The sequence below is a fragment of the Rattus norvegicus genome, chromosome 4 (genome assembly GCF_021556685.1).
Source record: "Rattus norvegicus strain SHRSP/BbbUtx chromosome 4, alternate assembly SHRSP_T2T, whole genome shotgun sequence".
Classification (NCBI taxonomy): domain Eukaryota; kingdom Metazoa; phylum Chordata; class Mammalia; order Rodentia; family Muridae; genus Rattus; species Rattus norvegicus.
Window position 1 is genome coordinate 147,554,614 of NC_141537.1, and position 17,094 is coordinate 147,571,707.

Sequence of the window (17,094 nt, forward strand, 5' to 3'; positions counted from 1 at the left end):
CGGAAGTGGAAGAAGAAGGCGGCGGCTGAGTCGGTTCAGGAGGTTTTAGAGCCCGAGTCCGAGCTTCAGGTGCCATGGGTTGGGTGAAGGCGCCCTGAGGGGACTTGAGGCTGTGCATGGCGGGTGCTCGGGCCGCCGCCGCCGCCTCGGCGGGTTCCACTGCCTCTTCAGGCAGCCCGCCGCCTCAGGAGCCGGGGCTCTGGGAGCTGCTGGAGGAGTTCTCCCGGACTCAGTACCGTGCCAAGGACAGCGGCGGGAAGAGCGGCTCTAAGGTGAGCCCCAGAGGTGCAACGACCTGGAACTGGTCCCTGGCCTGAGTTACTGAGGGAAGACTGTGATTAGGGATGGGAGGAGAGCTGGAAGGAGACCTCCTTGTAAAGGCACAGGAGAGGAACCTTATCCAGGATGTGGACTTGGAGAGTAAGGATCCAGCTTAACATCAAAGAGGAGGACCCAGGCTCTTTGTGGGCTTGGGGGGGGGGTGTTTTAGACAAGGGGTTTGGAGGTCAAGGGTCGGAGTTGTGGGCCAGGTGCAAAGGTTAGACAATAGGAACTAGAGAAGACTACTACTCTTCGTAAGCCTAGGAGGTGTTACCAATAGGTTAAAAAAAAAAAAAAAAGGCAAACCCCTCAAGATCAGAATAGGTGCCTGGAGTAATATGGCATTATGGAGCCCAGAGAACAGCGGAGTGTGTCACCTCCATATAAGGTGCCAGCATGACTTAGTCCCTTCCCTTTCCTTTCCTGTAGAGCAATAAGACAACCCACACTCCTTTCTGTTCCTTTTTATCAGAAAGAAGTCCCTGTCATTGTCCCCCCACCCTGGGAATTTCCCTCTGCCCTAATCACCAGGCCTGAGAAGAAAGCTTCTGGTGTGGTTGAAGCATACTCACCCCAGCACTGGAAGACCCTACCCTTTTCTCTTCCCAGTGTGACAGCTTTACCTATACTGGGCTATGAAACTGGCATTGCCCCAGAGGTTACCTAGGGGCTGGGACATGCTGTAGGGGAGCATCTTCTATTAATCTCTGAGGTAACCTAAGACAGATCAGTAATGATGTTGTGTTATCTCACCAGATGACCAAGTACCTTTCAGATTATACTTAGCATCATTTGGAGCTCTTGTTAAACACAAAGATTTCTGGTCTTAGATTCTCTTTAATCACAATTTCTGGGGAGGCAGAAATTTGTTAACTTATCCAAACAAGGCCAGTCATACACTTCTGATCCTCCTGTCTCCACTTCTAGGGGATGGGGTTACAGGTGTTTACCTTCATGCTTGGTTTATACGGTACTGGAGACTGAACACAGGTTTTTATGCATGCCAGGCAAGCATTCTACCAGCTGAGATACATCACCAATCTTGTGTTTTGAAGCATGGTCTTTTGTCTGTGGCTCTGGCTTGGCCTCACAGTCATTATCCCAGGATGGGTTGTAACTAATAATCCTCCTGCCTTAGCCTCCCAAGTACTACATACACCTGTGAGCTACCATGCTTGACTTCAAGGGGAATCTCTTGAGTGGTTATGGGAGGTGTATGTGATTTTGATGGATCTCACTTCCCTCTTAATGTCTGTGAAGATTAGAGTTTTACAAGTTAAACCTTGCTTTCACCACAACCAGTCTTAATACTGCTCCAGGCTTCATGATCCCTGCAAGTCCTTCATGTGGTACAGGGTATAAGCTTTTCTTCCAGTGGGCTTTTCACTGAACTGTGAACAACAGGATTAATTTTAGAGGGAGCCTTGCCTTCAGTTTTATAAGCAGATGGTATGTAAAGAGACAGCTGTCTGCAGCTTTTACTGATTTTGCTGACTAGAGCTTCTTTTTGTAGGAATTGTTGAGACATGATCTTGATATATATCTATCTCCAGACTGGCTTAGAACTCCTCATCCTCTTGCTTTAACATCCCACGTACTAGGATTGTAGTTGTGAGCCATCCTGCCAGCTGACTGGAGCTTCATATACTAGTCTGGGGCTGTAGAACAGAAAAAGTCATCTGGTGTTAAAGGAACATGATGTGTTAATGCTACAGTGGTAACCTAGAGCAAGAGTTACTGTTGCTTTGGTTTTTGGGACAAGGTCTTACTATGTAGCCCATCCTGGCTGTGAATTCTTAACCCTACTGTTTCTGCCTTCAGCTGGGGTACATGTATGTACCACCACATCTACAAACAGTCTTTCATCCCATGGATGGTAGAATGTCTCCACACTGACTACACACAGTCTTACGTGTGGTGTGGATGTTGGGTTTAGGTACCGTCTGAAGTTTACCACATGTGAGTCAACATGGACGAGCCTGTGGCCCAGCATCATGTCTCCTCCCAGCCTTGAATGATAATGTCACTTACTTCCAGTGGCCTCTTTGTATCATGGGCCACTTAATGGTTCACGACCTCAGAACCCAAGAATTCTTTTCAGGCTCAAGTCTCCTTCTCTATGCAGGTTGAACTCATTGAGAAGAGATGTCTGGAGCTATTTGGCCGTGACTACTGTTTCAGCGTGATTCCAAATGTGAATGGTGATATCTGCGGCCACTACCCCCGCCACATCGTATTCCTGGAGTATGAGAGTTCTGAGAAAGAGAAAGACACGTGAGCATCCTGTGACTGTAGTGTGCATGTCCGGTAGAACTCAGAGGCTCATCCCCAGGGTCCGGAACCTGGGCAGGGCATGCTCACTTTCCCCAGGTGGGGCTAGTTCCTGGCATCTTTATTTACTTAAGGGTTGACTTTGATTGGCCAAGTGGTACAACTTAAGATGAGAAGTGGGGAGTCCCAGCCCTGGAGCTCTTCCGGCTGTCTGTCTGACTTTGTTGACCTAAGTCAACAGACATACTTCCGCTCTCGGAACAACTTCAGTGCCATCTTATTTGTCTTTAGTAGGTGTACTTAGAAGGAATGATGACATATCAAGATAGACTGCATTTTATTGAGGTAGGGTATCCTGTAGCCTGAGTTGACCATGTGCTCACTGTGTGACCAGAGAATGATCTTTAACTTCTGCTGCTCCTGCCTCTGCTGCCTGTGTGCTGAGTTACGGGCTGAGCCACCATGCCCAGCTTTCAAGCCAGGCTTAGGAATGTTTCCCATGTGTATCTCTTCAGAACCTAGTCACACTGCTTGTCCATTTTCTGACTCTGTAACTAAAGCTAGGCAAGTTATTCACTCATTCTTTGTCTTTAATTTTTCTTTGGTAGTTCCTGGCCTCCTCATAATTAAGGTTGGCAAGGACTAATTAAAATTCTAGAAAAGTGGCTTGTGTAGTTCCTGATGATAAATTGTGGAATGCAAGCCTGATGTGTTTGTTGTAAGAATTAAAAATAAGAGCTACCATGTACACTGACGTGTGACCCAGGCTTTAGTGCTCCACATAGAGTAACAGTTCACAGCAGGGCAGACTTGAAACGCATGATACAGGAATATCTCATCAGGTAGTAAAGGTTGTGGTTCTTTGGCATGAATAATTCACAAAACTGAGGCCCCGTGTTTGTTCCTAGTTCTTCCCTTAAGGTCCTTGCTTTCTGTCAGTCTTTAGGATGTTCCAGGAGCTGCTATATAATCTTCGTCCTGTAAGTGAGGGTAGTGGGTAAGCTCCAGTAGGTAAGCCCAAAGCAAAGCCATTGTCTCCCAAGACATTGGGGGAAGCGTGGGCTCCTGGGCTTTAGAGCCATGGATCAAAAGCTCAGCATAAGATGCCTAAGTAATTCATGTGTGTGGAAAGAGTTGAGAAGTGCTGCTGTAGGCAGACCTAGAGGATGGTTGATCCCCGGTGGGGAATCATGGCTTCCTGATAAGAGAGCCTGTGCATCAGTGTTTCCCCAAAGTTCTCAGGGACGACTTTTGAATAGACTTTTTCTTTCCTTTCTTTGCCCTGCTATTTACTTCTTTCTCCTCCTTCCCTTCACACTTTTCTTCCTTTCCCTTTCCTTGCTTCCTCATATTTGGTTTGTTTTTGGTTTTTTTTTTGTTTGCTTTGAGACAAGGTTTCACGTTGTAGTTCTGACTGGCTTTATCAACTCACCTCAGCTTCCTGTGTGCTGAGATTACAGATGTGAACCACCACGCTCAACTCAGTGTAGAATTGATTTGCCAAGAAGCGTGGACTTGTGGAATGTGCAATGGGTGTAGTGCGTTTCATCAGTAACACGTGTGCACAACAGAAGACGATAGACTCCAGGATCCCCTCTTGGACCTTCCAAAGCAGTTTCCACATTCTGCATTCTCAGACCTCCTTAGATGCCTTATATTCTATAGCCAGATTTGGAGAGAGATGTTTATAAGTAGATGAACAGCGTGGTCGGAGGCGTTTAAGACTGAAGCCTTTATTTCTTATGTGTGAAGGGATATCTAGAAGAGTGCCCATCTCTTGAAAAAAATTAGTAGATTACTTTCTGTGAAGATCCCAGAATGCGATCACATCTTAGGCATTTCTAGGGCTGAAGGGCTTTGCTTCATTACAGCACCTTCCTTAGTTGTTCTCTAACTTCCCTTCCAATGGTAGGGAAACTTAGCCTTTTATAGTCTTGTAGCTACAGTCAGTCAGTCAGGCTGTAGCCATCTCTCACTTGCTCTCTCTCTGTCGCTTGCTACCAATATTGTCATCCATGTTACTAAGGCTGGCCTTGAACTCATGAACCTTCTGCTTACATAACCCAAGAGGTAGTTAGAAGTGTCCACCATGTCTTACCAAACCCCATACCCCCTTTTTAATTCTCATGAGTGCTGTGTGGCACTTAACCTCTGCCCTCTGATAGCATTCATGTGAGTGAACCACCAAGGGATCTTGTTACTACAGAATCTGATTCACTACCTCAGAGGTGGGGCCAAGATTCAGGACTCTCTAATATGCTCTCAGTTATAGTTGGTTGCTTGTCCTGAAAGAAACATGTTTAGTGCTTATTCATTCTAGCATTAAAGAGAAGAATTTCTAGGGGTTGATAATAGCTCATTGCTAGAGTACTTGTTTTTAGCATACATGAAGCTCCTGGGTTAAGTCCTTAGCACTCTGTAAACTGGCCATTGAGGTACGTGCTTGCCATCCCAGGAGAGAACTGACTACATCATTCTTAGCTACAAGGTAAGTCTGATACAAGCCTGGACTATGAGACCCTGTGTTGAGGGGGAAGAGGAGTGATTAATTGATTGCTCTCCGATTGTCATGAGTTAGGACTTCACAAACTTCCCTGCATGTCACCTATGAAAAATATAGTATCACCTGTATTCTGCAGAGAAAAAAGTTGAAGCCCAGAGAGGCAATTTCCCTTTACCAAAGAGCCAGTAAGCAGAATGATTCCCCTGTCCACTTGTCTGCCTTTTCTTTACTGTTACCTTGCCCATGAGGGTCTCACTCTCCAGGAAAAGAACACAATGCTACCTTATGTATGTTAGGAGCAGAATTTACGTCCTCGTGAAGAGCAGTGCATATTCTCTCCCCCTCCCCCGCTTCCTTTTTTCTTTTCTTTTTTCCCAGACAGCGTTTTTCTGTACAGCCCTGGCTGTCCTAGAACTCTCTCTGTAGACAAGGTTGGCCTCAAATTAATAGATCTTCCTGCCTCTGCCTCCCGAGTGCTGAGATTAAAGGCATGAACCACCACCACTAGGCTCTCCCTTTTTCTTTTTGAGAGGGGGTCTTGGCTGAGTTTTTTAGGCTGACCTTACACTCAGACTCCTCTTGCCTTAACATAGCTAGAATCTCAGGGAGGTGTCTGCATGCCCTGCTTTAGAGTTAGTAGTAAGTTTTCACTTTTTTTTTTTTTTTTGGTTCTTTTTTTTTGGAGTTGGGGACCGAACCCAGGGCCTTGCGCTTCCTAGGCAAGCACTCTACCACTGAGCTAAATCCCCAACCCCAAGTTTTCACTTCTTGCGTGGTCATTATATTATACTGAAGTGACATTAGTTGACAATGAGTATTTGTTGAAAGGAAGAGAATTTGGGTATAGTTGGATAGGAAGAAATATGACTGCATGCCTAAGTGTTCGTGAGACGTGATTTAGACTGAGTTAAACAGGATGTAACTCAATTCAGAAAGTGGCCTGGTCTTGTTAAGAAACCTCCCCTATTCTGTTGAGGAGGGCCAGAGGGTTTGCTCTGAATGTTTGCTGAGCTGCCTCTGTGTGGTGGACCCCAAGAATCTCCCAGGTGAAGTCCCAGTGGTGAAGTCCTGGTGGGTGTAACTAAGCACTGGCAGCCTTCAAAGAGCCTGAGCAAGGGGAAAGTATTGGCGGGTTAGTAACTCACCCCGGAGACTGAGACAGGCTTGTTGTGAGTTCCAGGCCAGCCTGGGCCAGAGTGTGAAATGGTCCCCGCACCACCACAAAAAAAAAAAAAAAAAAAAAATTCAGAGCTGGTGAGATGTCTGAGCAGGGGAACAGTGAGATGTCTGAGCAGGTAAACAGCAGTCCTGACCACCTGAACCCTTGGTAAGAAGTGAGGTGGGGGTGAGCACTCAACATCTGTAACCCCAGAGCTCCAGTGACAAGATGGAGTGAAGACAGGATTCACCAGAAGCTCGATCATGTAGCATGGTGGCAAAAATGAGAGATCCGTGCTTACAAACAAGGCATTAGGTCCTCAGTTGTCCTTTGACCACCATGCACCATGATGTATGCCTCCGTGTTCATTCCTCCTCCTCCCTTCCTCCCAATACAAATAGAATCTTTTTAAAAGGCTTTAAAAAAAAAATAAGCACGCCTGGTAGGTGGGTGGTGCTGGCGGCAGCAGTAGCGGCGGCGGCAGAGGCGGCAGTGGCAGTACATGCCTTTAATCCCAACACTTGAGAGGTAGAGGCAGGTGGATCTCTTGAGTTTGAGGCCAACGTGGTCTACCGAGTTCCAGGACAGCCAGGGCTACACAGAGAGACCTTGTTGTGAAAAACCAAAGAAACAAACACCCAACAATTAAAAACAAATCAAGCAAACAAACAAAGAAAACACCACCACCAACAGAAACAGAAAGTCCTGTTGCCTCATCAGTTCTGGTAAGCTTTCCTAAACCTGTTCAACATTCCTAATGCACACACCCACTCCTCCTGCCTCAGCCTCCAGAGTAGTAAGATTGTGGTCATTTATTACCCAACCATGCTTTAAAAATAGGGTTTTTTTTTTTTCACTTGATTAAATAGAATTTTACTTTCCCAAGTGGACAGCTGATTGGACCTGTTCATGTATCTTCACCAGCAACAGGGGAGTCTCCGCTCTGCGTTTCTGGTGTCAGTTACTCAGGCTCTGTGCTCTGAAACCAGCTTGATAAATCTATTGCTAAGGACCTCCTGAAGGGCGTTCAGAACCCTGAACCATGAGTCTTCAGTCTCTTGGAGACCGCAGCTGGAGTAATAAGCTCATGGTTGAGCAGTTCCTTACAGTTTGTTGCAGCAGCATTGGCAAACAGGAGTAGATTGTTCAGCTTCTCCTGAACTTTGCCTTTGGACCGCCTTTTTTTTTTTTTTTTTTTTGGCCTTGCCACCAGATTTATTTACTGAGTCTTCCTTATTGGTCGACTTTCCAGCATCTATCTTCTTATCGTCCTTGGATGGCATGATGAAGCTCAGAGAATAGTGTGGGCCACTGTATCCTCACTAAGACGTTGGAAAAAAGCTTAAAAATAGTTTTGTGAGCAAGTGATGATCATGAAGACTAAAAACCAATTAAATAATTCAATTAATACCGAAAGAAGGGCTAGAGATCTACCTCAGGGACAAGCCCTGGGTTCAGTCCCCAGTAGCAAATAAATAACAAAGGAAATAAATCTCACTACTGGGTTGTAGATACAGATGTATAAGCATATAGTGTTCATTCAGGTGTGGTCAGCCATAGGCCAGACAATTCACTGGCAAGTGACAGATTAAAAACAGGAACTAGTGAGGAAGCAGAAACGGAACTGGTTCTTTGAGTCATGGCCAGGCAGAGAAGCCAAGATCCTAGTGTAATAGAAAATGAATGTTCTTACAGTAAAAGAACTCAGAATCCAGGCATAATCCCAGTCTGTGGGAGGCTGAGGCAGGATTTTGAACCTGAGGACAGTCTGGAGGACATAGTGAGGCACTGTCTCAATAGCAGCAAAACAAAGTCAGTTCAGAGAGTAACCTGTGCTGGTCCTGTCTCTGTTGGTGTGTGGTGGGGGTCTCATACGGTGTAGCACCAGCTGACCTGGAACTCCTGCTTCAGCCTTCTGTGCTAACTTTTAGGAGGACTTGCTGAATGCAACTTAGGAGAATCTGATGCAAGATTTTTGTTTTCCTTTTGGTTTTTGAGACAGGATAACACATGGTCCAACCTGGCCTTGAATTGTATATAGAGTCAAGATGACCTTGAATTACTGACCTTCCTGTGTCCACCTCTTTTTTTTTTTTTTTTTTTTTTTTTTTTGGTTCTTTTTTTCGGAGCTGGGGACAGAACCCAGGGCCTTGCGCTTCCTAGGTAAGCGCTCTACCACTGAGCTAAATCCCCAGCCCCCTGTGTCCACCTCTTAAGTCCTAGGATTACAAGTATGCATTACCATGTCCAGTTCTGTTTCTATAACCTAAAAAAAGTGTGAATATAGTATATGTGTGTGGTATAGGTGCAAATTGGGGGTCGTGCACATACCTGTGCCCAGGCATGAAGGCCAGAGAACACTGCATATTCACCTAGCACGCTCCGCCTTATTCCTTTGGAGAATGAGAGCTCTTTCTCCCTGAATGAGAGCTCTTTCCAGCTAGGCTGGCGGCCAGTAAACCTCATGAGTCCTGCCCTGCCCCCAGCAATTCTGGGATTACAGGGGCACGTGAGATGATGCCCAGCTTGATACAGGTTCTAGAATCCAAAGTTAGGCTATCAAAGTTGTGCAGGGAGTGCTCGTAATCACTAACCAGCCCCCCCTTTTGTTTTTGGGATAGGGTCTTATATAGCCCAAGGTAGCTGTAAACATGGTGCAGTTAAGGCTAGAACTCCTGACTTTTCTGCCTTTGCTTCCCATGTTCTGGGATTGGGTTCAGAGGGAGCTGCTGTGAACTAGCTGAGAGGCCAGTGGACAGACAGTGCTGACAAGGCTGAAAGAAGGGAATGGTGAGCAGGTAGTTGGGAAGCTGGGTACTGGGAGCTGTGCTATACACTCTGCTTCACAGTTCTAGAGTTCAGTGTTGCACTGGTTTTGGACTAAGTGTCTATATATGTTATAGAGAAACTAAGACAGGGAGAGCAACAGCATCCAGCTTCTCGGCTACAGGATTTGCTGGTGAGCCAACCTGTCTGTAGGATTTGATACATGCACCCTGGTCCCATAAAGCTTTGTCATTTTCCTCCTCCTACAAAGAAACAGCATTCCATTAACAAAGATTATATCTTAAATCTGACCTCCTGGAAAAATACGCCATGGTGGAGGGGGTTGTCCTCTTAAACCTCTTTGGTTCTTTTGCGGTTTTACAGAGCAAAAATGGGTGTGAGAAAAGCTACTAAGAAAGGGGCTTCATAGGAGTTCTCTTCCCAACTCTCCTGACTTTTTTTTTTTTTCTTCAGAGCTAGGGACGGAACCTAGGGCCTTGCACTTGCTAGGCAAGCGCTCTATCACTGGGCTAAATCCCCAACCCCTGACTTATTTTTTAAACATACGTTTAACACCTAAGATATTTATGTACGTATTTATTTATTTATTTTATTTTATTCTGGTGTAGCTGTCTTCAGACACACCAGAAGAGGGCATCGGATCCCATTACAGATGGTTGTGAGCTACCATGTGGTTGCTGGGATTTGAACTCAGGACCTCTGGAAGCAGTCACTATGCCCAGCTCTTCCACAGCTCAGTTTGAAAGATAATATATAAAGGCTCCTGTCTCTAAACCATGGCTTGAGAGTGTAATTACAGTCAAGTGGAAGCATCTAAAATTGAAGTCGAATTTTAAAAAATCACTAGAACTGTTGCATTCGTGTACTCACAGCTCTGTGTCTCTGTGTGACTCTGGCTGTCTTGGGACTTGCTCTGTTGGCCAGGCTTGCTTTTAACTCAAGAGACCCTCCTGTCTCTGTTTTCTGAGGGCTGGGACTAAAGGTGTGTGTCATCCCACCTGGCTTCTTTTGTAACCTGACACTCAATATGTAGAGCAACCTGGCTGTGAACTTTTAGCCATCCTCCTGCCCTTGCTTCCTGAATGCGGAGAACAGGTGTATACAACCAGCCTAAGACTGCACTTTTAGTATCTGCATTACTCTCCAGCTTCACTTACAAAGGGGCCACAGATCCCTGAGTGTTCCTGACCTAGCTTTCCAGAAACAGTGTAAGGTGCATGTGCCCTGAGGAGCTGTGTGGTAACAGGATCATTCCAAGGGTCAGGATGCGGAAGGGGCACTGAGCTTTCCGTAAGGCTGGCTCAAAGCTCAGTCCCTTAAGGAGAACACTTGCCTGCCTTCTGAGGGCTCGCTGTACGGCAATGACTTCCCTGCCCCTCGTTTCTCCATGTGTGGAGTATGATGTGAATGCTTACCTGTGTCTGCGCAGGCAGAGGCCTTGCAGTTCTGTACCACCACATCTTTAGAGGCAGGGTGTCTCACTAAGCCTGGCCCTCCCTCGCTGGGATGCCTGTGAGTGAGGCTTGCTAGTGATCCTCTTGATCACGCACCACACGCACTCCAGTGCTGTTTGTTTTTTAGGGAAGTGTTGTTTGGTGCTGGTGTAGCTTGCTGACGCTCATTTCCTTTTGGATTTTTTCATTTGTTTGTGTTTGATTGGGGATTTTCTATGTGACCCTTGTTTTGAGACAAAATTTTATGTTGACTCAGGCTGGCCTGAACTCACTATGTCACCCAGGCTGGCTTTGAGTTTATAGTAATCCTCCTGTCTCAGTCTTTTGCATGGGTTGAGATTACAAATGTGTACCACCACACCCAGCTAATTTGATTTGGCTTTCTCCCCCCACCCCCATTGGAAAGGCTCTGAAATCAGGGTAACTTGGGATTTTAATACTTAGAGTTAACAGTTCTTTTTCTCTTCCTGAAAAACTCGATATGTCAGTAATCTGAAATTTAGGAATAATGGCATTTGCTAAATTTTCAGTGAGTAAAACTGGGCATGGTGGAGCGTGTCTGTGATCTTAGCACTTGGGAAGCTGAACTAAGAGGTTTGCTACAAATTCAAGGCTATCTTAGGCTATAGAGTTTAAGGCTAGCCTGGGTTACACCTAAATTCAAGGCCTGCCTCCACTACATAGTGAGATCTTGACGCAAAAACAGAATTCTAGGCAATCTTACGCATGCATAAGCCTCCTTTGCATCTTTGTGAACAGACACACGTGTGTTACTGCCTGGCTGACCTCATCCTTCTGTCTGTACTAGGTTTCAGAGCACGGTGCAGGTGAACAAGCTGCAAGACCTCATTCACCGAAGCAAGATGGCCAGGTGCAGAGGCCGGTTTGTCTGCCCAGTGATCCTGTTTAAAGGCAAGGTAAGGCCCACTCAACAGCACCATTTGCTGTCCCCTGTTCTGGTCACCGTCATGCAAAATTTGTTCTCTCCCAGCATAAGGCAGGGCAGTTGGTTGATAGACATCTCACGGTGTGGGAAACAGAGAAATGGACCATTTCTGACTGAAGGGAGATTTCAGACAGGGAAGGGTGTAACACCAGGGCCTCCCTGCCCATGCTGTAGAGCCAGATTGTAGGTCAGATCCTGGCTTCTACTGCCTATCATGTATGACCTCAGCTTATTCTGCAGCAGAGTAGATTAAATCAGGTAGTATTCTGCTGTTTGTCCCTTCTTTCAGTCATGTGATTAGCCATGTACTTATTGAATGTGTACTTTGTCTCAGGACTTTGAGATGTCATTCCTGTAAAGCAGACAAAAGTCCCAACCCTTCGCAGTTCATGTGTTCAGTAGGGCTGTTAGGGTAGCTCCCTAATGTGATCTCGTTTTACTTGTCTTATTATTTTTTGGTTCAGAGTGGTTAAATAACTTGACCGAGTTTACACAGCAAGAAAGCTTGGATTTGAGTCCGGCATGGTAGTGCACACTTGGAATTCCACTACTTGAGAGGTAGAGGCAGAAGGATCAAGAGGTTCGGGGGCAGCCTTGTGTCTTATACAGAGGAATGAGAAATGCTTTTGTTCTGACCTCTGGTGTGGACTTGTAAATGCATCAGTGTGGGGGACAGTGACATAATTTCAGCTCTGAGCTAAAGCAAAGGCTTGAGTGGAACTTTATCATTTGGGAATACAAAGCTACTCCTGGTTATTTATTTTTGAAGAACAGGGTTTTGCTCAGTAGCCCAGCTGCCCTTAAACTCATAGCACTCCTCCTCTGCCTCACTCACGAGTCCTGGGCTATTCCTTCAGCTTCCATCAGAGTTCACTTCCACTCCAGGTCATTTTAAGCCTCGTGCCTTAGGAATGTTGCAGGTTGAAACTCTTTAACAGATAGGACAGTATTCAGACCTACTCTATCAATGGATTGTGAAATCGGAGCAAGTTTCCTTTACTCGTCAGGTCTCTGAAGCAAGGCCTCTCAAGCCTAGGTACTGGGACGGCTACAGGCCTGAGCCACAAGCTTGCCATTTATTTAATGTGTGCACATACATGGCCCATGTGTGCACATAAGTGCTTAAAAGCTAGGGGCCAATGTTGGGTGTCATTTCTCAATCCCTTTCCCCTTCCTTGTCTGAGACTCTATGTGGACTAGAGTGCTCTGTGCTGCTCTGGCCAGTCAGCTCTAGCCATATGCTGTTTGACCTCGTAGCGCTAGGATTGTATATAGACGTGCACAGCCACACCCGGCTTTTTATGAAGGTGCTGGGGGACCCAAAACATTCTCATACTTGCACAAGTACTTTACCGACTTATTTTGCTTTGAGACAGGATCTCACTTTGTAGCTCAGATTGGCCTTAACCACCATCTCCAGGATCCAATTGCAAATGTGGAGGAGATTCCCAAAGCTTTCAAGGTTGTGCTGCCACACACAATAGTTGACAATTTCAGCTGATTTGTGGATGCTTTTAGACCCAGAAAAGGTTAGGTAGCCCTCCCCGCACCCCACCGTAGTGCATTCTGCCTAGGCCAGCAGGAAGCTCAGCTCTCGCCCTTCTCCATGGGCTTCTGGACAGACCGCAGCAGGGATCTGCATATTCGAGTATGCTCTTCGGGAAGAAGCTGCCCTGGAGCAGTAGTGTCCCTGGCAGGGTCCTGGGGACTAAGAGGTATTTGGAGCAAGCACAGGAGAGCAGATGTGCAAACAGGCCACATCTCTGAGAACCCCCAGCCAGTTCCAGGTGATACCCAGCTACTTATGTTTTGCCTGCTCTCACCCCCAGCAAAAGCTAGACAGTAGACCTAGTGGTTCCCTCCTGCACCCACTTCATGTAGGGCCAACTTTACTTCTGTTTCCTTGTAGGGTGATGACCCTACATAGATAGTATTCTGTTAATCTTTCAGAAACCCACTTTATTTTAAGATTTATTTATTTTATGCATGAGTGCTCTATCTGCATGTATACCTGCGTGCCAGAAGAGGGCACCAGATCCCATTTTAGAGGTTTGTGAGCCACTATGTGGTTGCTTGGGATTGAACTCAGGACCTCTGGAAGAGCAGAGAGTGCTCTTAACTGCTGAGCCATCTCTCCAGCCCAGAAACCCACTTTAAACTGCAGGTTTTGGGACCAATTCAAAAATGAACTTCAGCTGGTCTGACACCTTACATCTTCAATTCGTTTTAGTGCAATGAAAGTTTCTAAGTCAGCAAGTGGCTTACTGGGTAAGGAAAGGTAGCACTGTATAAGCCTGGAGGCCTGAGTCTGATCTTCAGAGCTCACATAAAGGTGGGCAGGGAGAACGAAGCAACCCGTCTCAGTCTACACTGTCCCACAAACATACACATCATGCAGACACACACACAGTCTAAAGATAGCGTTGCTTAGCTTGTCGAATTCAGCTCTCAGAGTGATCCCTGCCATGATAAGGAGAGAGTAAAGAGTCAGGAAGAAGGTGGGGATTTACTTTAGTTGCAGAGCACTGTCCTGGCATGTACAGGGTCTTGGCTTCCATTCCTCCAGCCTCTGTTTAAAGGAAAAAGGAAAAAAGGCAGCCAAGTAATAATAGCCACTATTCGCCTTGATAATTATGGGTTTTATTTGTCTTGGTTTGGTTTTTTGTTTTTGTCCTAACTTGTTATGTGGTTCAGATTGACTTTGCGCTCAGAGACCTGGGAGGGGGGAGGGAGGGAGAGAGAGGGAGGGAGAGTGTGAGTATGTATGTGTGTGTTTGTGTTTATGTGTGTTTATGATAGTCTCATGAAGCCCCAACTGGCCTCCCTCAAACCCACTATGTAACTGTGGCACTGAACTTCTGATGCTCCTGCCTCTGATCTTACTGAAATTACAGCCACAGATTCTCACGACTGCTTCAGTAATTTCCTTTTAAAAATTAAGATCCCAGGTATTTCTCTTTTAATTGCTTCTCTCAGTATAAAAGTTGCCCTCTATGCTAAAAAAGCTTCAAATAATAGGTAACAGGCCCTTGAAATTCTGTGAGCTTAGACCAGTTCCCAACCTGCCCCACACGCTATGACTGTTTTCCTTTCTTCATTTGTGAAAATAGTTGTCATCCCTACTGCCTGCCATGCTTGCCTTAGGGCCTTGTGACTTCAGTGAGAAGGTGGTGTCACCTGACAGTACCTGGCCCAGTACCTGATATATGGACATGTTCCAAGTCTTACTCCTCATCACTGACGTAGCACTGGTGCCTTGAATCGAGGGGAGAGAACCCTTTGGTAGAGTCTGAGGGGATAAGTTCTAAGCAGATTTAGCCTGACTGTGGTGGTCTTTGCTGCTAAGAAGCACCAGCCTTTCTTAAGCTCTGCATGCTTCCAAAGTCCTCTGACCCTGAAATTGCCGTTTGTCTCCAGCATATTTGCAGGTCGGCCACACTGGCTGGATGGGGAGAGCTGTATGGACGCTCTGGATACAACTATTTTTTCTCAGGTGAATATTGAACAGCCTTTTGTGGGTGTAAGAATGGAAAACCTGGTCAGAGGGTCTAGTCCTGCCTCGGCCACAGTGGTGTGAGGAGATGGTATGATAAAGCAGGGTAGACACCAGAGCACGCCAGAGCGGAAACTAGGAGTTCACTCCCAAGACAGACAAAGCAGACTGCCACACAGTTGGGCATGTGGCCCTCATGGAGACACGAGGGCTAAACCTGGGGAAGGTGCAGGTTGGCTCCCTTGGCCTGGCAAAGGATGCCACCAGCTTCAGTGCTGACAGACTGGTTTCTCTGGCAGGGGGAGCAGATGATACCTGGGCAAATACAGAAGATGTCACAGAAGAGGACTTTGTTCTCCGGTCAGTGCGGGGTCACCGTGGGTAGGAGCTCGGGTTCGGGGCTGGTTGCTGACAGCCATGCTCTCTGGCAATGGGTGTTCATCTCTGGTCTGGATAAACGCATTGGCTCTTTGCTCCCCCATTTCAACTCCATATCCCCAAAATAGCACTTTTGAAGTCCACCCAGCAGCCTCATTAACCTGAGCAGTCTTCACCCAAGATCACAGCACATGATGACTTTAGGGTTTCTGTGCTGCTGGTCTAAGGTCGGCCCTAGATGTCTCTTTGTTTAGAGCCCTACACAATGGCAGAATGCAGCTAGTCTGCCAAGTATGAACCTGCCAGGTGTCACTCAGCACGCCTGGCTCTGAATTACAGGGTTGGGGTAAAGTCCTCGTGTAACGACTATGTCCCTCAATTGAATTCTGACTCACATGTACCCTCCTTTTTTTTCCTCCTTGGTGTGTGTGTGTATGTGTGTTGGGTGCAGGGGAAACAGCATTTGAGATAGTCTCATAAAACCAAAATGGTTGACTCTATTTTTTTGGCTTTTTGAGAGAAGGTCTCCAGCCTGGCTCTGAACTTCCTATGTAGACAAGGTCCTGGTCCTGTCACATTTCCCAAGTTCTAGGACTTGAGACATGCATCTCCTTTAAGGGAAAAGATGGGCTGGTCCACACTCTGCCACTTTGAGATAGTTTTTAATGAGCAAGACTACAGACCTCATTCGTGTGGTTGGTGCCACACGGAGTCTTGAGGTGGCGTCTGTCCCGTGTGTCTGAAGGTGCACAGTGCACCCTCGTATGATCCACTGCTCACACTGCGGCTCAGTACTTTGCTGTGCCTGGCTTCTGCCATCAGCTTTGAAAGTAGTAGCTCTGGCTTGTGCTCAAGAATGTTTTTGGCCTCCCCCAAGGTCAGGTGACGTCTGCCTTGGCCAGGTCATCCACAGCACACAGTTCTAGTGAGGCAACTGACTGCCAGCAGTGACCAAGCGGCAGGCATTAAAAATACATTGCAGTGACTGTTAACCCTTTTACGGCTGTCATATCTGCATGGCTGAACAGAAAATAGCCTGAGATTTTGAATGTTTTCTTCTACTTCTTCTCCTCCTCCTCTTCCTCTTCTTCCTTCTCGGGCTTGAATCAGTTGGTCAAATCACCCTTAAATAGTCTGTGTCGGTTGAAGATTCTCAGTCTGTTCTATCTGTAAGGCATGGGACTGAAATGGTCCTAAACGGAAGGAAAAGAGGGAGGTGGAGATGAACTCTAATTGAAGTTTAAAGAGTCTCAGCCACCAGCTCGATGCCTTTTAGAACTGGAGATTATCTTGAGTCTTCTGGCTTAATGTCAAGCAGTGCAGAAAGCTCTTTCCCACTCTGGCTGCAAATTGCTCTTCTTTGAAACGTGTCCCAAGATAGGGATAATCTCTTGGAAAGTCACCTTCCCTCCCCCCTAACCCCTGACTTCTGAAGAATCGAACACAGGTTTTCCTCCATACTTCCTAAAATAGCTCCCTACCCCATGCTTCTCTGAGTCAACCTGGTCTCAACCTCTTTCTCTGGCTATTTATTTCAGAAGTGGTGACACGCACCTTTTCGATAAGGTGAGAGGCTATGATATCAAGCTGCTTCAGTACCTGTCAGTCAAGTACATCTGTGACCTGATGGTGGAGAACAAGAAGGTGAAGTTTGGCATGAAGTGAGTACAGGGCACTGGCAAGGAGCAGACTCAGGCTTTGTGTTCACAATGTGCAGGGCTGGCCACAGTGCATGGCCACCCTGGCCTCGGTGGGCTTGTGTGTGCAGCGTCTGTGCAGCGT

The 17,094-nt window shown here is 46.5% G+C and overlaps 1 protein-coding gene across 22 annotated transcripts in view; it reads left to right on the forward strand.

Moving 5' to 3' along the window:
- Positions 1–17,094, forward strand: part of Mtmr14 (myotubularin related protein 14) — a 43,003-nt gene continuing 25,909 nt past the window's right edge. For 8 of the 22 annotated variants that reach the window (XR_015685576.1, XM_087657570.1, XM_087657574.1 and 5 more), the window contains exons 1-6: positions 12–272; positions 2,447–2,595; positions 11,304–11,412; positions 14,859–14,934; positions 15,234–15,294; positions 16,851–16,973. Coding sequence is in view for 19 of the 22 variants with exons in the window: in XM_087657570.1 (XP_087513696.1) it covers positions 117–272; positions 2,447–2,595; positions 11,304–11,412; positions 14,859–14,934; positions 15,234–15,294; positions 16,851–16,973 (674 nt within the window). In the remaining 3 variants the exon portion in view is untranslated. Of the gene's footprint in view, positions 273–2,446; positions 2,692–11,303; positions 11,413–14,858; positions 14,935–15,233; positions 15,295–16,850; positions 16,974–17,094 lie in introns of all 22 variants that reach the window. The other 14 variants (XR_015685577.1, XM_087657576.1, XM_087657580.1 and 11 more) reach the window with 4 other exon arrangements.